The 23,286-nt window shown below is 54.8% G+C and overlaps 1 protein-coding gene across 1 annotated transcript in view; it reads left to right on the forward strand.

Annotated features, from left to right (window-relative positions):
• The window catches only part of PEPD (peptidase D), a 123,959-nt gene that overhangs the window by 84,516 nt on the left and 16,157 nt on the right, over window positions 1-23,286 (forward strand). The window contains exons 10-11 of the mRNA XM_017504238.2: window positions 14,017-14,085; window positions 15,868-15,945. Coding sequence (XP_017359727.1) covers window positions 14,017-14,085; window positions 15,868-15,945 — 147 coding nt within the window. The remainder of the gene's footprint in view (window positions 1-14,016; window positions 14,086-15,867; window positions 15,946-23,286) is intronic.

Below are 23,286 nucleotides of genomic sequence, written 5' to 3' on the forward strand. Positions count from 1 at the left end.
GCTCTTGTGGCCCAGGCTGGAGTGCAATGGCACGATCTCGGCTCACTGCAACCTCCGCCTCTGGGTTCAGGTGATTCTCCTGCCTCAGCCTCCCGAGTAGCTGGGATTACAGGCATGGACCACCAGGCCCAGCTAAGTGAGCTAGTTCTTAAATCACCCCCTCCCATCCTCTGTGTTGCCAAAGTGGACATCCTGCTGCAGGTGGACCTATTGGAGGAGCGCCTGGGGCTGACCCACTTCCCCTACCTCCTACCTCTGTGCTCTCTGGCATGAGAGGGTGCTGAGGACCTGGATGGTGGCATCGCACCAAGAGGTCCCTGAGGGGGCACAGGTCTAGAATGTGCTAGAAACGCCCTGAGCCACGACAGCCTTCCCGTCCCTGGCTCCATGCTTGGAGCACATCCCTGGCCGAGGCACTCCTCTTTTCAGGGCTGATCTCTGTAGGGGCAGCGTGACTGCCACCCCTATTCATCATCTTAAGTAGATAAAGACTTTCAAAGTGATAAATAGCGGTCCTGTTGTTCCTTCAGCCGACTGTGACTAAAATAACGTTTGGAGTCGTGAGTGAGGATGGAAAGGCTCATTAGAAGAGGGGTTGTCGGCAGTTCACGCTTAACAGCCAGTTCGCTGCCATAAAACACGGCCACACACGGCGGAGGGGCCCTGCCCACCTAGGGCCCGCCCAGGCTGGCCCTGCCAGATGGTGTCTGGGACTCACGCCACGGCAGGCTTGGCTGCGTCCTGGGCTTTGTGGTTCCTGGATGCTTGGAAGAACCTTCTAAGAGAGGAGATGTCTTTCACAGGCATCTGTGGTCCTTGCTTCCTGCAGGTGCTGGGGATTTGGGGCTGCAGTGACCCAGCACCTCCAGGGTCCCTCCAGCCTAGGGGTAGCCAAAGTCACCCACTGCGCACTGTCCACTGGCTTGGCGCTGCCTCCCGGGTGACCAGGTCCCTGTACCCAGTGTCCTGTGCTCACAGCACCGAGAGTGGCTGTCCGTCCACGTGGATGGACTGCTTCTGCTCTCCTCTCCAGGGCCCTCAGTGGAGGGCGATAGGGTGGGAGCTGGATACTAGACCCTCAGGATGAACCGAGTGAGTTGCAGGGGCCGCCCAGAGCTGGGCCCATGTGCAACAGTGCTTAGAAAGGCATTGATAGGAAACAGCACTTTCAAGAGAAAGTTAGATCTGAAATGACACATTTGCGAAGTATTTTCAGATTGTAAGGCTGAAAAACGAATTTGATGTTTTGAAATAAAGTAGTGCTGGACTCTTTCAAGGCAACTCAGAAAAATGCCCTGGAGGGAATCAAAAGCAAAGCACTTTTTTCTTTTTTCTAGAAGGGGTGACTTGGGGATTCTGTCCTGACTCTACAGGATGGGATCTGGGTGTCTCCCATGGTCGCCCAGGCTGGAGTGCAGTGGCGTGAAAGCCAAGATCCTCTGCCAAAGTATGCTGCCTAAATATTGAACTTGGGCAGGGCGCGGTGGCTCACACCTGTAATCCCAACACTTTGGGAGGCCGAGGTGGGAGGATCACTTGAGGCCAGGAGTTCGAGAGCAGCCTGGGCAACATTGCAAGACCCTATCTCTACAGATATAAAATAAAATAAAATAAGTAAATTAGCCAGGTGTGGTTGTGGACACCTGTAGTCCTAGCTACTCAGGAGGCTTGCTGAGTAGCTAGGACTACAGGTGTCCACAACCACATCTGCCTTGAGGCAGGAGGATTGCTTGAGCCCAGGAGCTTGAGGCTACATCTCACCACCTGCCATCTGGGGACTTAGGAGGTTTCTTAACCAAAGGGCTTACCCAAGAACGCAAAACCAGGCTTTTCCTGAAATAAGCCGTAAGGCAGGGTCTCCCAGAGTCAGTCATTTCTCAGGACACCCTGGCAGTTTCCGTCAAGTTCTTGTCCCACCTCTCCTATTATCTGCTGAATCGTTTTCTTTCAATTGACTCACTTTTTTCCTTTAAATATATGTTTTAAGATGCTTTTTATCCTTGTCATAATGAAACCCAATCTAATTTGCCATTAAGAGAAGTTAACACTTTAAAATAAATACCTAGTGCATGAGAGAAATATGCTTAGCGGAGTACCATGTAATGTCATCCCGTGGACTTGTGTCGTGCTTTGGGAAATATGAGCTCAGAGGCAACCCCTTCCCTCCCCTCAGCCCTGGTCGCCCCTCCAGAAAGCTTCCTGTGCACCTGGCTTGCTTCCCCCACACTTTCCTGGGGAGGATGGTGGCAGGGTACCAGCATGCCTTAGAGAGACAGAGGCCTCTGGGTTGTGTTGAACTAGGATCATGTGCCACTCTAGCAAGCCTTTTTGTTTGTTTGTTTGTTTTGAGACTGTGTCTAGCTCTGTCGCCCAGGTGGAGTGGAGTGGTGCGATCTCAGTTCACTGCAGCCTCTGCCTCCTAGGTTCAAGCAATTCTCCTGCCTCAGCCTCCCAGATGGCTGGGATTACAGACATGCACCATCACATCAGGCTAATTGTTGTATTTTGAATAGAGACATGGTTTCACCATGTTGGCCAAGTTGGTCTTGAACTCTTGACCTCAAGTGATCTACCCGCCTCAGCCTCCCACAGTGCTGAGATTATAGGTGTGAGCCACTGCACCCAGCTTCTGACAGTGGTTTGAGTGTCTCTCGATGCAAAACAGGAGGGTAACTTGTTTTGTTTTGTTTTTAAAAGCTGGGGTCTGATAGGATTTGACTGTGTGGATATTGAGTCATGGGGCTGATTTCCCCTACACTGTTCTTGTGGTAGTGAATAAGTCTCATAAAATCTGATGGTTTTATAAAGGGAAACCCCTTCCACTGGTTCTCATTTTCTCTCTTCCCTGCCACCATGTAAGATGTGACTTGTTCCTTCTTGCCTTCCACCATGATTGTGAGGCCTCCCAAGCCACATGGAACTTGGGAGTCCATTAAACACATGTGAGTCCATTAAACCTCCTTTTCTTTATAAAGTACCCAGTCTCGGGTATGTCTTTATCAGCAGCTTGAAAACAGACTAATACAGGGTCTCACTATGTTGTCCAGGCTGCACTTAAACTCCTGGGCTCCAGTGATCCTCCTGCCCCATCCTCCCAGTACACCCCCATGCATGAACCACCGCACTGGCCTTCTGGTCCTTTTTAAAGGGGGAGTTTTTGTTCTAGGGCCAAGAAAGGTGTTATCTCTGTGGTCGGCATGGACTAGTAAGATTGGGTCAGACGTGAGCAGGTGTTGATCCCAGAATAAGTCAGAGAAGAGTTGGCCAATGGTGCTTGTGTTTACACAGCTCTTCCTAGGCCTTCCAAAGCTGGAGCTCCCTCACTTGTTCAAGGTGCCAAACACGGGTCTAGAGTCACAGATTTAGAATTTCTCTCTTGAGGCGGGTACTATGAGCATTGAATGTCTCCCTGCTCTGTGTTGTCACTGTCCCAGGCACCGGTCAAGTCCTGCCTCTGGTGCCCTGTTCTTCCTGGGAACCAGCAGAGAAGGTACTAGAGGGGGTCACAGTGGGGCCAGCTCCAGTGAGTTGGGGAGACTCACTCTGAAAGCCCCAGTGAGAGCAGTGGGAAGTCCCGGCATAGGAGCAGGTAACAGGTGCAGCCCCCAACCACCCTTGTTGTGTAAAGGGTTTCTCTTTCAGCAAGACAGTGCTCCAAGCCAGCGCACAAGGGACAGTTAGTGAAAGCAAAGAAAATAATCAAATGGCATTCTGCCTCATGACCTACATCACAATAAATTCTAGGTTGATTGATTAAGTAAACGTGCAAATAGAAGGCCCACAAAAGGTGATAGACTTTATATAATCATAGGGATAGGGAATGACTTCTTAAAGGAAGAAACCATAAAGAAAAAAAAAGTAACAGATCTAGCCAATAAAAATGTAAATTATCTGTCCAGAAATGCCGTAAAGAAAATTAAGGAGCAAAGGGGAAACTTGTTACATAAATGATAGATCCACTGCCTGTGTTCTTCCTGTATAAATCCCTTAAGGATCAATAAGAAAATGATGAACATTCGCATTTTTTAAAAAAGGAACAAGCCATTCAAAAAGAAAGAAATATGAGTAAATAGACATACAAGCAGGTTAAAATTGGCCAGTTCATCAGTGAAACAGTAAAATACTTTTGTGTTTTACCCACCAGATTCCCAGTCCTGTGGGCAGACGGGCCCTGCAGTGCACTGCTCAGGACCCCAAAATCCTTATGAGTGTTCGGGGGTCCTTTTTGCAGAACATGCCCTGAGAATTGAAAATGTGCATATGCTCAATAATCTCCCTCCTAGGAATTTAGCCCGAAGGCAGTGAAGAGGCATCAGGCCGTGGATGGCCATCATACAGAGAGGTGGAAGAAGCCTCGATCTCTAACAGCAGGAAGTTGGTTAAGTAAATTAGAGGCCGTGGTGCTCTCATACAGCCATTTACTTATTCAGTCACTCAACAGAGGTATACTGACGACTTCTGATGTGCCAAGCACTATGCTGGTCTGAGGGATACTACAGGGAACAAAAAGATAAACCTCAAGCCTAGTGGGATGCTAGAGATGGATGGATGGGTCGATGGATGGGTGGATGAATGGATGGATGAGTAGATGAATAGATAAGTAGATAAGTAGGTAGATAGATCCAGAAATAGATGATCATCACCTTGAAAGATGATGGATGGATGGATGGATGGATGGGATGATGGATGGATGGATAGATGATAGGTAAGTAGGTATAGAAATAGGTGATTGATAGAGTGATGGATGGGTAGACAGAATGATGGATGGATAGATTAAAAGTACATAGGTAGATACAGAAATAGATGATTGATAGAGTGATGGATGGATGGATGGATGGATGGATTAATAGATACAGAGGGATGAGTGGACATAGATTGATGTAGAAGGACAGATGAATTGATAGATATAGAGAGAGAGGAAGGGAGGGATGGATGGATAAGTAGGTAGTTGACAGAAAGCGATGATTGATAGAGGGATGGATGGATAGGTAGATGGAAGAGTGATGGATGGATGGATGGATGTTTGGATTACAGGTAGGTAGATAGGTAGATATAGAGTAATGGATGGATGGGTAGATGGATGACAGGTAAGTAGATAGAGGATGGATGGATAGATGGGTGGATAGATGGGTAGATGGATGATAGGTAGGTAGGTATTGGATGATAGATGATGGATGAATGAATGGAGTGATAGAGTGATGGATAGATGGATGAATGGATAGATGTGTAGATGGATTATAGGTAGGTAGATGATAGGTAGGTAGGTAGGTAGGTAGATAGATATAAAGTGATGATAGATGGATGAATGGGTAGATGGGTGATAAGTAGGTAGATGTAGACAGGTGATTGATTGATTGATTGATGCTAGATAGGGATAGCTAGATAAATATGTCAGATGGTAGTGAGGGTTACAGGGGAAGGAGCTACCCTTTATCCAGGGACCCAGGATGCCTCCCTGTGAAAGGGCCATTGAAGGAGACACCTGAAAGGGCGAGAGAGCAAGCTATGCCTTTCTGGGGTGGGCGGTCCGGGCAGAGAAAAGGAGCTGGCCCGATAGGAACTTGCCCGGCAGTTCCAGGAGCAGTGAGGAGTTCGACCAAGAAGCCAAGACGAGACGGGGGAGTAAGGAGGAGGCGGGCTGCCGATAGGAAGCCAGGGTTAGTGTGAGCAGAGGAGTCCCGTGATTCTACTTGAGTTGTGGAAGGATCCCTTTGTGGAGCACACCCTAGGGAACAAGGGCTGAAGCAGTGGGGCCAGCCAGACCACCAGCACCATTCACCATCCCCAGCCACCGTCGCCATCCCCCAGGGGAGACAGGGCCATGGCCTGCACCAGAGAGGGAGTGGTGGTGGGGAGAAGTGGTCAGATTCTGGACGTAGTGACCATGTGAAAAATAAAAATAGGGCAGGCAGAGCGGCTCATACCTGTAATCCCAGAGCTCTGGAAGGCTGAGGTGAGAGGATCACTTGAGCCCAGGAGTTCCAGACCAACCTGGGCAACACAGTGAGACTCCCCATCTCCGCAAAACATATAAAAAAAATTAGCCGGGCATGGTGGTGCACGCCTGTAGTCCCAGCTACTCAGGAGACTGAAAAGGGAGAATCACTTGAGCCCAGGACTTTGAGCCTGCAGTGAGCTATGATTGCACCATTGCACTCCAGCCTAAGCAACAGAGTGAGACCCTAGCTCTACAAATAAAACTGAAAAACAAAAATAAAAAGGACAGACATGTATCTGTTGGTGAGGAGAATGTTCTTTGCTTCAACAAGAACCTTCTGTGAGACAGCCCAGCCCCTGCGCCTGACTGGGCGAGGCTGTTTGCCCTTGCAGACTTGTTTCAGCTTGGTTTGGGCCCCGTTCACGGTGTGGAGGGGAGGAAGTTTCAGGACAGTGACCACGTGGATACAACTACTCAGAAAACCTGTTGGGCTTTGTCTACTAAAGCTGAACCCCCCAAAAATCCTGTGACACAGCATTTCTACTCCTAGCTGTTTGCTCAGCCAGAGACACATACATGGGCCCCAAAAGACTGCACAAGAACATTCATGGCTGCGCTACCCATCATAGCCACAATCTGGAAACAACCCAAGTGCTCCCCCACAGAAGAACAGAGAAACACACGGGGCCCACCCCCACAGCGGAACACCACCCAGCAGTGAGAACCAGCCAGCGACTGCTGCCCACCTAGACGGTCCACAAACATGAGCAGCAGAAGCAGCCAACACAAAAGAGAACGTATTGTTTGACTCAATCTATATACAGCTCAAAAATAGGCAAAGTAACCTATGGTGATAGGAGTCAGGCTACCCCTGGAGAAGAGAGACTGACCAGGAGGGCATGTGCAGGGTGCACTGGGCCGTTGTGCTGTGTCTGTAGGCTTTGGGGTTTTTTCTCTATGTACATCCTACTTCTGTAAAAAGGTGAGTTTTAAAAAAATTACAGCTAATTATTATTATTTTTGAGATGGAGTCTGGCTTTGTCACCCAGGCTGGAGTGCAGTGTCATAATCTCAGCTCACTATAACTTCCGCCTCCCAGGTTCAAGCAATTCTCTTGTCTCAGCCTCCCGAGTAGCTGGGATTACAGGCGCCCGCCAACAAGCCCGGTTAATTTTTGTATTTTTAGTAGAGATGGGGTTTTACCATGTTGGCTAGGCTGGCCTCAAACTCCTGACCTCAGGTGATCCGCCCACCTCGGCCTCCCAAAGTGCTGGGATTACAGATGTGAGCCACCACGCCTGGCCACAGCAAATGATTTTTAAAATCTGTGCTTATACTTTTTTTAAAAAAATGCGTGGAAGAATATTCAGCAAAATATTGGCTAGAGAAGACCTCTGGGCGATAGGATGATCGGTGACCTTTTTTCTTTGTGAAGAGACTTTCTAAGACTTCTCCATATACATATAAAACATAAGTATGTTACAGTCTGATGAGCCTGGGCTTTGGGGACTGAGAAGGAGATAGAATGTTTTATCCTGTAACTGATCCAAGGAACTCAGAAACTCAACCTAATCAAGCACGTTGAAAATAAAGGGGAAGATTTGTTAATTGAATGTCATGTTATGTCCTCAGTTATGCTTAATACAAGATAGGCAATTTAGAATTCCCAATTATCCAATTAAAATGCTAATTAACATGTGCCTTGATAAGGCAGCTCTCGGAGAGAGGGTAAGCTGCTCCTATCTGTAGCCACTCTTCCTCCCGCTGTGACCGCTGCCGGCTTGGCCGCTGCCCTTGCCTGTGATTGGCAGACCCCCCTTCTGGGCGGGGCCTCAGCATCCCGGGCCTCTCCCAGACCCCAGCTCCTGCTATCTACTAGTTGGCCTGGGGCTCCTTCGCCCAGGACTGGGTGGGCCAGTTAACCTTGCCAGACCCCTTTTGGCTCAGTTCAGGCCCCCGTGCATGGGTGCGAGGTTGGGGCCTCATAAGTCATCAGCCGTGGCATCACCCACTGCCAGTGGTTATAGAGTTGAAGCTTTTCCCTGCGTCTTCTTCAGTCTTCAAAGCAAGCCCCGAGGTCAGCGCTGTTCCAGCCCCTACCTACTGACAGACCTGAGGCTTCAGAGGCATCTGGGTCAAGATCATAAGCTTTGCAGTTGGAGACCCTGCGTGGACTCCAAGCCCGAACACGGATTCAGGCTCAACCCGTCTTTGTTCTGAGCCGCAGCATCCTTCTCTGTGGAGTGGGACAATCCTTCGGCCCTCAAAGGATGGTTGCCATGCGAAATGCTGTGGTTGGCTGTTCAGTTTGTCTTAATGAAGCAGCTACGCAACCTGCCCCAAGCCTCAGACTGAGTGGGCATCAGGGCCTGGGATTGCTTCAGTCTGCCCACCCCTCCCTGCAATGCAATGCTTTGTGGGGCCCCCCGGGGCTGAGTAGTTAGGTAGAGTGGTCTGGGCAGCAGTAGGTCTCCCGGATTCTGACTTCATCTGCTTGGGCACGTGGAGATGGTCTATGTAAGCCCAAGACATCTGGCCCCATACACCCTGTGACCCTGCTGGCTGGCCTTCAGGAAGCCCTGGTGGGAAGGTGTTGCCCCAGGTAAAACAGTCTCTGTCTGCGGGCCAGGACGGGGGTGGGGGCAGCAGGAGGAGGGAGTGAGGAGCTCCGCTGGAGCTCCAGGCAGCAGAGCAAGCTGTTGAAGCCAAGCACTGCATCTGCTGCAGACAGCCTGTGTCTGATGCTGCCATGTTGGTGCCGGCTACACCATGGCACTGACCAGCCCTCCACTAGCACCAGTTTTATTAATCATGCATTTCTGGCTTTAGCCCGAGGTTTCAGATCTGTTCCTTCTAGGCGACACGTCATGTGAATGCCTCTTGCTCATTTCAGACACTCGGGGCCTCTTGGGTGCTCATTCCTAGCTTTCTCTGTATTTGTCCCCACACTGGGGCCTGGGAAAGGGGAGGCACAGGGCAACGCCCCAGTTCACTGCCAAGTCCCAGTACCTGCTCTTCAGAAAACCCACAGGGAACAGTGCTGAAGGAGCTGGGACCCGCCTGGGAGTTGGGGCAGGGCCTTGGATAGGTCGCTGGAACCACCCCAGTGGCGATTCCAAGGGTGGGGCTTGGGCGCCATCACCTGTGCCTTCTGATGACCCACTGGTCACCCCAGAAGAAGAACATGTAGCAGCTCCTCTCCTTCCCTGGGAATTCAAGAACGAGCTTCCGGTTCCCTGCAAAAGGAGCTATGCTGGGGTTCCACTGGTAGAAACATCTGGTTTTGGCTCTGAGTCCTCCATAGTGGCTGCTCCATCTTGGAGAACCCGTAAGACACCCTCCTGCTCAGCCCGCGGTGTCTCAGGGCGCCCCCTGCAGGACTGCATGGCCCTTACTCTGAAAAGGATTTTCCTTTAGTAACTGGTGTATTGCGTTAACTGCACAATTATGGTCACGTATACCCAGAAAATATTCCGGCAATTACTTAAAATAAGAAAATATCGCAGCAGTTACTCTAAATAAATGTGAATTACAAGCAACTCAGTGCTAAGACGACTATACACAGCACAGCCGTTTGGCCCCAAACAGCATGAGGCACTTCTCACCCTCTGTGGCTCTCCCCCTCTTAAAGGCCCAAGTTGGGGTGCATCTCGGGAAGGCAGGAACCCTACATCAGCTCTGTGAGGGTGAGGGGCAGCCGTGAAGGGACGATGGGACAGGCGCCCTCTGTCCAGCCAGAAGCCTGTCTGTGCGCACATGTCCCAGGAGCTGGTACAGAGGACACACCTCCGCGATTTTACTCATGAACATCGCAGAGATGTTAGGAGTGAGTGGGCCCAGGAAGGACTTCCTTAGAGAGCTTGGCTGCCTGGAGGGTGCGGGAGTGGGTGTCCTGGAGTGGGTGTCCAGGCTGAGGACCTTTGCAGATTCTATTTGGTTTTAAAGGAATAGTCAAGAGGCTGTTTCTGAAAGTCTGACGACCTCCTCTCCTGCCGCCCAAGGAGGGATCCCCATTCTCCAAGCTCCCTCCAAGCCTCTGAACAGTGACCACGTGGCTAGATCACTATATACAGGCCTGGACACAGAGCTCCTTGGGTGCCAAGCACTGTTCTGTATATTCCATGTGTGTTAAATCATTTGACTGGCATAGCAGCCCTGGGAGGGAGGCACCGCTATCATCCCCATCTTATGGATGAGGAAACAGGCACAGAGAGGCCATTCAGCTGGCCAGTGGCAGAGCCAAGGTTTGCCCTTGAGGTTGGTGTTGAGTCCCAGAAGGCTGGGTGTGTGGGGCCCAGAGCAGGGACCCCAGGGATGCAAAACACACTCTCCCCACCCCAGGTTTGTTACCCCATGTCCCGACTACCCGCTTCCCTAAGCCCTCCACTCAGCTGAGCAGGCTCCACCAGCCCTGCGTATTTTCGCTCCTAAGCTCCTGTTCTGGGGCCAGCCTTTCCTCTCTGCCTCTTGAGTACCTGAGATACATTGAGGCCCAGCCTGGGAAAGGGGATGATGTGGCCGGGGCCACCCCTTGCACTTCCTCACGGACCTCTGCAGCACCACCCCACCTGTGCTCAAGGCACATAGCTTGGCCGACGCTTGCGGCCGGGGCAGCCCTTTCCACTGTTGTCTGGGCAGCTGCGACATTTTTATGGGACTGTGGCTTGTCTTCATGTTCAGTGATAAACTTCTGAGGGCAGGAGCTGGGCCTTGTGCCCGGGAGCACTCCACGGGCTGGATTTGTGGGTCCCAGCAGGAGGCCCGCGTCGCAGTCCGTGGGGGCCCCATTCCTGCAGATCTGGGCCTGGGAACTTGCTGCTCCCGCCCTATTTTTAATCTCCAGGCACTGACAGATGTGCCTGCCCCCTGACACCCTCCCCTCGACACTGCAGTGACTCCATCCACCTCGTTATTCACCACGCACGCGGATTCCCCCAGGTTGCTTAAAGGCTCTCACTTGTGCCGGGAGACAAGCCTCTTCTACCCAAGTCTTGCTTGGGAGAAATTTATAGGCAAGGGTGTTAGAGGAGTGGCCACATAGGGTAAAACAATGAGGCCCATACAGCAGCTGAGACGTCCTTGGCCGGGACTTAGGCGACCCTGGTCCCCTCTCAGGCAATCAGGAAGCCCTCCCTGCTGCTGGGGAGGAGGTGCACACTGGGCGCTGGGCTTGACCCTGGCTGGGCTGTACTTCACCCTGTCGCCTTCCAGGTGAGCAGGGGCTGTTAGACCCAGCTGGACCCATGCTGCCTGAGTCACAAATTTATGGGAGGAGCTGGCAGAGATGGCCACTGGGGGGGCGGTGACACTCCTGCCTGTCTTGCTGTCTGCTGCCCCCTGATGGACAGCCTGTTCCAGGTGTTAATTATTTTGGGTGGGTTAGTTGCTAGCCTGCTTCAGGGATGAGTTGGCTGGACCCCTCCTGCCTCGCACTTGGAGGAGTTGTGTTGAGGTGACCCGCTGCTGCTGCTGTGGTGTGTCGGCCGTCCACGGGACGTCAGCCAGCCCTGCTGACCTGCAGCCTGTCCTCATAGCCCACACTTGCTCCTGGTCATCCCAGCGCCACTCGCCAAGCTCTGGCCCAGTTGTTCGGGGGCCGCATGCCACCTCCGTGTCAAGCATGGGTCCCAGTTTGGAGCATCCACCCTTTAGTGCTCACCCCTTGAGGATCCAAACTGTGCTGGGCTCACGTGTATCCATAGGCTCCTGTGCCTCCACATCTGCCCAGAACTTGGCTGCCCTTGTGCATCCACACCCCAAGCCCAACGTCTGCAGAAAATGCGGGCTCGCTTTGCCCACCTGTTACTGCCACCAAAGCACCAGGGTGTCCTCAAGTTGTGCCTGAAAAGGTCATTTAAAGCACAGTTCAGGACTGAAGTCCAGTGTGAAGCACTTCAGCCTCTTTTAGGCTCATGTGAATATCCAGCACATGGTGTAACTCCTTCCTGTGGAATAGTGCATGGAGTCGTCAGCGTGGCCGGCAAAGGTGACCCGTGTCAGACTGTCCTCTGCAGGTGAAAACTGGGTCAGCCTTTCTTTAGCTGGATGCTTCTGTGAGCTGTGCCTTCTTGAAAGTACTATTTTTTTCTTAAAAAGCAGCAAAAGCATTCAAAGAAAGTTGTCTCCACTGAGTGGGTTATGCAGGGGGAAGCTTGCTGCAGGCGAGAGAACCAGGTTTCCTCACTGCCTCCCCTGTCTTATTTTTATTTTTATATATTGTGTTGATTGGTTGATTTTTTTTTTTTTTTGGTAGAGATGAGCTCTCGCTATGTTGCCCAGGCTGGTCTTGAGCTCCCAGCCTCAAGCAGTCCTCCAACCTTAGCCTCCCAAAGTGCTGGGATGACAGGTGTGAGCCACTGCGCCTGGCCTGCCTCTCCTTTCTCGTAGAATATGTGAGTTCCCCTGCACAGGTGGGTGGCATCTCTGTGCCTCTGCCTGTCTTTTCTGAAGCCAGCCAGTCCCAGTGCAGCCCATGGTTATCTGCAGGTCACTTGTCCCACAGAGGCCCGCTGTTCCCATCACCTCGAGAATGACCATGTGGCCCCTGAGGTTCACTTCTGTCGGGGCAGGGCTACATCTCCTAAAGCCAAGAGAGACCCCTGCCCTACAGCGTGGCCCAGGCCTCTTCTCGGGCTGTCTGGGAGGGCGCCACGGAGGTGTGCAGCGGCTTCTGAGGCCGCGCATCTAGCCTGGCGCACAGGGCTTGCTGCATGGGGCACTGGCCTTGCCCGCCTCTGTGGGAACATGCCTGGGCTGTAGCTGAACTCAGCGCTGAGACTCCCAGGATCGAGGTGGAAGCGACCTCCTGAGGGCTCACACCACGAACACGGGCGTGGCTGAGGAGGGGAGCGTGGGGCTTCTTTGCCTCCCTGGCAGTGCCTGAAATCCTTTGTTTTCAGGAAATATTTCACTTGATGATAAACAATTATCCTGTGAGGTTTGGAAGGCAAGCCTGAAAGCTGGTTGAATCTAGCGCAGATGTTCCTGCGTAACAACTGCTTAATACCCAATCATGACAATTACACATAATTTGTGTTTACAGTGCCTGGAAGATGAAACTCCCTGTACAGACTTTCTCTAAGGCGGGCCTGGAACTCGCAGGGCAGGACCGTCACGTGGCGTGCCCTTGGGCGGCCACGACAATTGCCCTGATGGGGCGTGGGGGTCACCCGGGCCTGCCTCACCTGGTAGCAGGTGGGCCAGCTGGGGTCTGGCAGGAGGGCTATTGCCTAGGCCTCAGGAGAGGGTGAGGGCAGCTCCCCACCACCACACCCCTCATCACCGGGTTCTCCTGAGGAAGACCAGGGCAGAATGTCTCAGTCCCTTGAAGCTCAAAGTCCATGCAGGAACTGTGCTGCCATCTGCCGTCCTAGAGGCCTCCCCGGTGCGGGCTCTGGGCTCAGCCTGGGGCCAGGGTTTATCTTTCTCTCCAAACTTGGCTCTGGCCCAACCTACTCAGTGGGAGCTTGTCGAGGGGGCCCAGCCGGCATGCTGCTTGTTCCAAGGAGGGAGAAGCAGGATGTGTCCCCCAGGCCTTGCCTCACCCAAATCCCTAGAGACCACCCTGCCATGCCACACCTGCAGGAGGCCTGCCCCTCGCCCCTTCTGCCCACAGCTCCTGCGCCCTCTCCCTGGGTGAGCGCAGATTGTGTATTCAGCCCCTACTGGGAGGGTGGGTGGTGGCCACTGGGCACAGGGTCACAGGAAGTCACTTCCTCCAGCTCTACAGAAATGTGTGGCCTCTGCCCCAGCCTGGCTTCTCTGGGGCCTGGGCTCCAGGAGTCGTGTCTGCCCTGATGTGCCTGGGAAGCCACTCGCCATGGCTGTGGAGGCTGGCGAGCTCCTCCAGCAGGTGGCTTCCCCATCCCTCCACACTGGCCTCTGTGATTCTGCAGCCTGAGACTGAGCCCAGGCTCCAGGATATAAGCCTCGCAGACTCACACTGGGAGTTTGGACCATCTTGGGGCCACAGAAGGGGAAGACCTGGGCTGAGGGCCTTCCCTTGGGGTTCATGGGGCTCATGGAGTGGGGTGTGCCTGCTCTGGTACCCCCACCCTGACACATCTCTCCCCCTGCAGCCTCTTCGAGCACTACTGCTACTCCCGGGGTGGCATGCGCCACAGCTCCTACACCTGCATCTGCGGCAGGTAAGCAGGGCACCCTGGCTCCCCTGGGGGTGACCAGCGGGAGGAGGTAGGGCAGTTGGTGAGTAGGGGGCCTCACCATCCCCCAGCTCAGCCACACTGGCTCACTCACACACTCACATCAGCACCTAGCAGCCCAAGCATGGGAGTCGCTCTTCCCTCCCAAGGCTCCAGGAGCTGAGGTGACCTCTGCCTGCAGGACCTGGCAAGGGCTGGCCTACTGCGGAGGGGCTGCTTGGCGTCCCCTTTCTGGTCCGCAGCTGGTCAGCATAGCAGCTAAGCACAGGAAGGCCACTCCTCCACATGGGCACTCACACAGCATGTGGGGACCAGGCTGTGAGCTTGATCTGGGCAGTGTCTGTGTGCAGCAGGAGTGGAGTGTGGAAGGGGCCGTGTCAGTGCAGGAAGCCGTGGCAGTGTGTGTGTGGGTGTGGCTGCATAGGGACCAATGCTGCTGTGTGTGGGTGTGGCTGCGCATGGCACATGGTGGCGAGGGGCAGGGCTCTGTGTGGGTGTGTGTGCTTGGGTTTGCGCCATTGACACATGCTGGGTGTGCTTGGAGGCGCACACGTGGTAGAAATGACTGTGATACGGGATCGCTGCCATGCTGTCGGGGGCGTGTCCATGTGGATGTGTCTGCCCCCACATCCAACCTGCCTGTGGGCATGGCCCCCTTGTCTCCCAGGCTCTCCCAGCCATCTCCCTGCTCTCTGCCCAGGCTCTGCCCCTCGGGTCTGGCCCCTGCCCGGCCAGGATGGAGCTGGGCAGCTCTGCCGACGTGCACGTCCCCGGCACATGAATAATACATGTGAACATCTTAGTCCTTGGAAACGTTCTTCTCTGGTGGACGGAGAAAAAATCATTATTTCTACTTTTATGATTCCCGAGACTCCTGAGCGGGGCCATAAATATTACGCCCAGGTGGGTTTTTTCCCCTCTATGGACAGACTTAAAAGTCCATTTTTTCTTAAAGGCATCGCTCATTAGGGAAGCCCTCTCGGGCGTAGGAGCTGAGGAGCCTCTGGTTTCCTGTCTCTCCAGCCTGGCCAGGACACCAGGGCGGCTCCAAGACAGCCAGGGCCCTTCCCACGGAGGCCCTCTCCCCGTGGCCGCCAGCAAAGGAGGGCTTCCATAGGGCCCTTCTCCAGCCCAGTTCCCCGTTTTTGCTCTTTTTTTTTTTAATGTAAAGACAGGGTCTCCCTCTTTTGCCCAGGCTGGAGTGCGGTGGCCCGATGTAGCTCACTGCAGACTCCACCTCCTGGGCTCAGGTGGTCCTCCTAGCTCAGCCTCCTGAGTGGCTAGGATTGCAGGTGTGAGCCACCACACCGGCTAATCTTTTCTTGCATTTTTGGTAGAGGTGGGGTTCTGCCATATTGCCCAGGCTGTTCTCGGACTGATGGGTTCAGGCCGTCTGCCTGCCTCAGCCTCCCAAAGTGCTGGGATGACAGGCGTGAACCCCGCACCCAGCCCATTGCTAAGCTTTACCTGAGCTCCACATGGCGCCCACATCCCCAGCCCAGAGGGCAGCCACCTCACCACACTTTTCAGCTGGGAGGACCTGCCACAGACTGAGAGGCTGGCCGCCAGCCACGTGGCTGCAGTGTGACAGGGCCACCACGTCTCCCGGCCTCACTTCTCACTGTGGACGTGGTCCAGCCATGCCCAGGCCTCTGCTGGAGGGGGGATGGTGCTGCCCATGGGGCATGGGATTAGCTGTCCATCCCCCTCCCTGAGAGCCTGCTGCATAAGGACGGGCTTTGATTACCCTCCCCTGGCTCTTTGCAGCGGTGAGAACTCAGCTGTGCTACACTACGGACACGCCGGGGCCCCCAACGACCGAACGATCCAGAATGGAGACATGTGGTAAGTTGGGCCACCGGCCCTGGCTCTGTGTGTGAATAGCCCAGCCAAGGTTGGACTCAACCCCAAGGTCTGGTCCCTGCCCTGCAAGGGCTGACCACAGCAAGTGCCCGGGCCTCTTGGCCCAGACTTCTCTGCCAAGGCCATCAGCCTATGTGGTGCCTTCTCCAGAGCAAAAAGCCTGCACCCCTATGGGGAGTACTAGGCACCCCTCAGGGAGCACTGACAGAGAGGGCACAGGAGAGGGACCTCTGATGGTTTCCTGTGGGCCATGAGATTGTGGGCTCTCTGCAGGGGCCTGAACTGTCTCCAGCCTCTTCCCAGGCTGTCCTCTCCGTTTAGGAGGCACCACACTCACATCTTTATGTCTTGGTGCCAAGAGGGCAGGCCCCTTGATCTGGAGCCAGGAAGACCCCAGGGAGCCTCCCAAGTTCTGAAACCTGCCACACTCCTGCTGCAGGAGCCCCTGGCCTATGTGGCCCTGTGTTCACAAGTCAGCGGTGCTGACCCGCGGCCGCGTGCAGGGCTTTCCTGAGCACCATTTGCTGTGCTCACAGCTCTTCACAGAAGCCTTGACAAGGAGATGCGGGCAGGGCCGTGCGGCCTCCGCCCTCTGGTAGGCTCTTCTCCCATTGGAGGACTCGCGATCCTCCCCACAGGCCCTGGTGTGCGAGGCAGAGCAGCTGGGCCACTGCCCCAGGCAGAGGGACATAGGGACGGAATTGGCAAACTTAGACTTGGCTCAGCCGGGGACCAGAGCAGGAGAGGGTGGCAGCCCAGCCCCCACGCGTGGACCCACCAGTGGCTCTAGAGACCACCTGGCCTCCTCCTGAAAATTTTCTTTTTAAGAGACAAGAGTCTTGCTCTGCCTCCCAGGCTGATGTGCAATGGTATAATCACAGCTCACTGCAGCCTCGAACTCCTGGGCTCAAGTGATCCTCCCACCTCAGTCTCCCAAGTAGCTGAGACTACAGGTACAAGCCACCACACCCAGCTAAATTTTTCATTTTTCATATTAAAAAGACAGGGTCTCACCATGTTTTCCAGGCTGGTCCTGGAACTCCTGGGCTCAAGTGATCCTCTTGCCTCGGCCTCCCAAAGTGCTGGGGTTATAGATGTGAGCCACGGTGCCCAGCCCTGAAACCTTTTCTAAAGCTGTTTAACCCTGTGGCCCATTCTGGCTGGGCCTGGAGGACAGGGGAACCCAGTCTCAAGGCATAGGCAGGGACCCAGCCATACCAGTGGGTCCTCACTGTCCAGGGCGCACCTCTGGGTGGCTGGAGAGCCCTGTGCTAGCCACATGGCCATGAGCTTTTCTCCTCTATGGGCTTAGCACACCCCGGAGGAAGTGGCTACTCCTCCATGACCCTCTTTATCTGCCCCAGAGAGGGGAGGGGGTCCTTACCCCGTGAGAGGCTAATCCCAGCTGTACTCCTGCGCCGGCCCCTGACAGGCCAGAGTTCTGGGCACATCAGGCCACATAGCCGGGATGCTGTGGCCTCGGCCCTCGGGGACAGCACATGGCACCTGCGTCTCCCGGCTGCAGCTGAACAGGCAGGAGTGATTCGAGGATGTTAATGCCAAATCCAAATTGGTGATTTGATTTTTCTAGTGCTAACTTTGAAATGTAGCCAGTAGAATAATTACGAGTTTATTATAGTCAATTTATTATGCAGCATTTAGAACAACATGTTTTGTTGATTACTGCTACTGCTGGATTGCTGGCGGCATTTATAATCCATTGTTGTATTGAAATTGATCTGCTCAGCGCCTACTGCGTTCGGTAAATAATAAATCACTCTGTTATCTCAACATAAAAGCCACAATACTTCATCCTAAGGTATGAAACCAAAACACGGGCCCAGCGTAGAATTCCTCCTGAAGCCGAGAGCCTCCCAGAGCAGTGCGCCTGCTGCAATGGCATGCTCTGGGTTGCAGTCCTTTGACGGAGTGGGGACACCCCAGAGATATTTTAGCTTCTACGAGTGGGATTTTGCAGGGAATCAGAGCTGGTCCAGGGCAGCCAGATTATACAGCTGTACTGGAGAAGGGTGGGGGATACCTAAGAGAGGCCAGCCTTTTCCATCCCTCTCTCCACAGTCCCAGATATGAACACTCCCAGATACGAACACGCACACACATGGATACACACACGGAGCTGACTGAGGCCATGCTGCGTGGCAGTGAGCACAGTGCAAGCCCTTGCCTCCCTCTCTCTCTTGCAGTGGCCACCTGTGCACAGTGCAGGGCATGGGCCTGGCACAGCGTGGGCACTCCTTGGGCGAGAATGGCAGCGGCAGCCCCGGTGTCCTCACCAAGCTGGGCAGACCAGCTCCCAATACCTACTTCCAGCAGCTGGTTCTGCAGCACAGGCTGGAGGTGAGAGCCACCGGCAGAGCTGGGGCCAGGCCTGGCTTTTTCTCCGACAGCTCCCATCCGTGGTTGTCCTATTCTGTGTCTTCAGCCCCAAAAGTGTCCTCCATGATGTGTGTGCCAGGTGGGGTTTGGAGTCGACCAGGCCCGCTCCCAGTCCTCCATCCTTACCCTTCCAGGAGCTTCCCTGGAGCTGGGCTGAGTTCACTGTCGGCCACGGTCATGGCCAGAGAAGGGCTGTGAACCAGACACGCTGGTTCCATCAGGGTCAGGCTTCTCAGCCAAGGACTGAGACGGGCGGGCATCCTGAGGGCTGTTCCTCACACCCAGCCAGCCGCCCCTCAGGCACCTTCCCGCGTCTCTGGGCAGGATCCTGCCCACCCCTTGCATGTGCGCAGTGGTGAGGGACCGGGCTTTGTTGTGGCTACACCCCCTCGGCGTGGTTCAGAGCCACGTGGTCCTGTGTGGGCCTGTAGCCGCCAAGCCTCTGGGGGTTTTGCTGTTGTTCTCAGAGCCCTTTCCCACTGTGACCCTGTGGTTCGCGATGAACCCCATCTCCAAATCCCTGTACTAGAGGGGCTATTTGCTGCTTATTGTTTTCCTTTTTAAAGCATTCGGGCAGATCTTCAAGGACAGGGTTACAAAAGCGCAGCACACTTGCTAATTAAAGCTTTCAACATGTTCACACGGAACGAGGAGCCTGAGGTCACTGGAGGCCCTTCCTAAGTGGTAGGCCCCAGAAGACATCTCCCCACTCACTCCAGCCACGAGCAGGTTTGCGTGAGCACAGAGGTGACCAGGACTCCTCTCCCTGCTCTTCCTGGTCATCTTCTGAGCCCCTGTGTGATGCTCTGTCTTTCCACAACCAACCTGGGCTGTGGGTACCAGGGCCCCCCAGGTGGGTGGAGGCACTGTAGGCCGGCGAGCTTCGCAGCCAGGGCAGGGGGCGCATGATCCATGATTCTGGGAAGCAGGGCACCCAGAGAGGGCCCACGCCTTGCAGCACTCCAGGCCTGAGGCTGCCCCAGGCCCCAGGCAGGCTCACCCTATGGGGCAGTGGTGAAGGGCTCTGGTTGGGAAAGCAGCTTCGACACGCGTCCTGCCTCCCTCACTTCCTGATCAGGTGGTGGGGGTGGGGGCCTTAACCTACTGTGGCCCCTCGAAGAGCTTCTAGAGCACCCAGCACGCCCCACGCTTTGGTTGCCCCAGTCAGTATGCAGCTAGTGGGCCTCGAGCCGGTCCTTCCAGCACTGGCCAGCAGAGGGCAGCGTTGTCTCAGGACGGTGGGTCTGGGCCTGGTCTGCATTGCTCCTGGATGCAGGGGTGGGCAGCCAGCCTGGTTAGGTGGAAAGACCTGTCCCAGCCCCACACTCAGCAGCCACCAGTGCCCTCTTCCCCTACTTCCCAGCCTAAACAACAGTCATCCCTCACCCCTGCAGGCTGCGGGGTCCCTGCTTACCCAGGACCTCAGCAGCCACTGTGGCCTCATGTGGGGACCCTGCAGCCTGGGTACCCGCTCCTGCTGTCTGCTCAGCCTGAGCCTGTGTGCCATTAGCACGCTGCAGCCCCCACAGGTGGCAAGTTCCTGGGGACCCCCTCGCCCCGCTCCATGTGGGGCCCGATGCCTTGGTGAGCTCCAGGGTAGGGTGTTGCCCCTGGGCCTGTTCTTTGCTGCCCGGCCCAGCCCAGCCCAGCCCTCCCCTGCCACCTTGCTGTTTCCTCCCTGGGAGGCTTGTTGTCACCAGCAAGCCCTGGCCTGAGCACTCTGCCGTCTTAAAGGCATGCTCTTGGGGCCAGAGAATGCCCTCGGGAGGGCCCAGGCCCTGGCCAGCTCACTGCCCAGACCTGCAGGCCGTGGCCATCTCATCCTGTCCCAGTTAGCAGCACGCTCTCCATTCTCACCCATCCTCATACACATGGACAGGCCTGGTTATGAGCAGACACCTGCCCACACGTTTTGCATTTGTCTCTTGTTTGTGCTTCATGGCTGCACCCGCCTCAGCTGATGTCATGACCCACAGCACTTGTCCAGACGGCCTGGGTGCTCCCAGACATCATGAGACACTGGTCACCAAAAAAAGCAAAATGCAGCATGTGCTGTGCGTGTGACTCTCCCTCCCGCCTGCCAAGGCCACTGCCCTGATGCCCGGGCCTCGCCCCACTGTGCTTTCCTGGCAGCTGTCCTTGTGTCTCACCCACCTCTCCGTGAGGCACCCCGTGTGCTCTTCCGGGACCCTGGTCCCTAGCTGTCCATGTCATATATAAAATGGCAGTGCCACTCCAGGCACCCAGGAGGCCCACAGCACACAGCTGCCCCTGTCACCCACTGCGTGCACCAGTGATCGCTGGCTCCGGGGACCAGAAGCTGTGGTCATGCGCTGGTGGCACGGGCAACTTTCCTGTCTGCCCAGGCCCTGGAGGAGCGGCCATCACACAGGAGGGGAGCAGAGATGCCCAAGAAGGCACTCGAGAAAGGTCCCCTTGGTGGGTCAGGCGGTGGCACAGGGAGCCTCAAGGACTCTGAGTGGTGGCCTTTGCCCCTGCTGGCCACACTTGGAGCTTGGCACTCCACAGAAGGCCTGGCTGGGAGCAGTCAGTGGCCCAGTGCACCCTGGAGACCACAGCTCGCCGCCGTGTCTGCAGGGGCTGCCTGCTGTGGGTGACCCGTACGCCTTCCTTTCTGTCTCACACTGAGGAGAAGCAAGGGCTTCCTGCTGCTCAGAAATCCCCCAGCCTGGCCTGGGACACTGATCAGGGCAGCTACACATAGGAGTCTGAAATACTCTCTCGGGCCTGAATTTCCCGCACGCGTAAAATGCTGGATTGAACAGCTAAGAGCGGCGCCACGACTCAGGGGACTCAAATGAAACTGCACACCAAGTCCAAAGTGGCTCTCATGTAAACATTGCAGCATTTCCCCCGAAAAACTGTTCCCAAGCCTTCTGACAGTGGCCGTCCCATCTTGGAGGCCTTCTGCCTGTGGGCTGGCCAGTCCCTGCAGTGGGGCCCAGGGAGGGTCTGGGTGGGCCAATGGTGGCAGGTAGCCCGGGCCCAAAGCTACCCAGAAGGAGCCAGCGGAAGACAGAACCTCTCTTTCTGGCCAGAACAGAGCCCTCAGAACACATGTGGGGAATGAGACGCCAGCATGTTGCTTGGAGATGCGTCCCATCTCCCAGATGTCTTGTATTATCAGAGACTCTCTCGGCCAAAGATGGTAGGGTCCCCAGACAGCCAGGAAGGAGGGATCCTGTGTTCCTGTTCTCGACTGAGCCAATGTATGACCGAATCCTCCGTTGTCGGTTTGCGTTCAGAGGATGGATAAAGTGGACACAGAGGAGTGGGAGGGAGATGATTTATCAAAGCCATGGCCTTCGTCCCTGGATTCCAGAAAAGCTTGCATCTGAGTAACTTATGTGTGTAGAAACGCTAGGGGGATTTTTTTTTTTTTTTTTAAGGCAGAAAAAGATAGGGAACTGAGAGGAGCACAAAAATAGACTTCAGCTCCGTGCCCGGGCCTCGCTGGGCGGGATGGAGCTGGCTGGCTGGGTGTATACTTCCCTCTCCAGAAAGCAGATGATTTTCAAACAAGAAATGCAATTGGAGCCTTCTAGAAGCTGGAAGATAAAGTCAGACTGACCAATGATATCCAGGCACCCGCTAGCCCATGCTCTTTCTGCTTTGCTGACAAGAGTTTAGGGAACTGGATCCGAGTCTGATCTGCACTGGAGAACAGTCTTGTTTTGACGCTTCTAGATGATTCCAGCGTTCGGGGTATTCTTGTGGGCTTCCTGATTTGTTTGTCTGTTTTGTTGTTGTTGTTTTTTAACAATAGTTCAGTTTCTGCTTTTTCTTTTGTATCAGCACAGTCTGAAGGGCCTTCTGTCCTGGTTGCTGCTGCAGGTCACCTTCTGATTTGGTGCCTCCTAAGGAATCCATGTCCCCCATGGCCCTGTCCTCTCTGCCCAGGACATTCTTGCATGTTCTCAAACTAACAAACCACAAACCATTTTCCTTGGTCGACTCTGGGGAACCTAAATGAAAACGCTTAGCTGTCCCCAGGCAAAACTAGGCCATGGTCCATACAGCTCCACTCCCCACTGCTGGCCCCAAGAGGACACAGAACTACAGTGGTGGGAGGGTCCCATTTTACAGATGGGAAGACTGAGGCCCTGGAGGCTGAGCGCTGTAGCCAGGACAGGAGAACCCATCTCCGGGCTCCAAATTGTTTACCCTCCTGACTCAGGGCTTTCCTGGACCCGTGTTCTGAGCCTCAGTTTCCCTTCAGTTTGGGGCTCCGACATGCCCCACCCTCCAGGCCAGCCGTGGGGAAGCCTGTGCCCTGAGCAGAAGTAAACTTCCAGGCAGATGTTGGCCCAAGCAGCCCACCGCATCCAGAGATCCTGTGATTCTGACCCAACCTGAAACTCCCTGTCGTGCAGGCGGGGCTCATCCCCCACCCAGAGAGTCACCTGAGGTGTTATCTGGACCTTTCTGCCCTGTTGACACTGCTGATGGTGTTTTGCAATCAGAAAACATAGGAGATTAAAAAGCGCCCGGCTGGGGACTTTGGATTTCAGCAAAGCGTCCTGGTTGTGCATTCAAGTTTCTCCTTTAGAAATCTGCCTGTGTGGGTCGGCTGATGCTGCCTGTCTGGCCACGTGGCCCCGCTCCTTGCTCCACGTGGGGCCAGGGTCCTCCACCCCGGCTGCCTTCCATGGGACAGGACCCCCCACAGGCAGCTTCTGGAATGTTTGCGGAGTGGCCGTGTTTACCATGAGAGCTGGGATTTGGGTGAGAGGCTCTCGTGATGGAAGCCGCGGCTGTGCCCCTAGCCTCAGACTTGCCAGGACTCACGCGGCTGCAGATGGACCCCGTGGGAAGCCCAGGGTGGAGCCAGAGAGGGACAGCTGTACCTCCTCAGCCCCTCCTGGCTCTGGTTCTGGACCCTGCAGACGTGGTGGGCTTCGGTCC

This window comes from Cebus imitator, unplaced genomic scaffold (assembly GCF_001604975.1).
Source record: "Cebus imitator isolate Cc_AM_T3 unplaced genomic scaffold, Cebus_imitator-1.0 Scaffold318, whole genome shotgun sequence".
In the NCBI taxonomy this organism is placed as follows: domain Eukaryota; kingdom Metazoa; phylum Chordata; class Mammalia; order Primates; family Cebidae; genus Cebus; species Cebus imitator.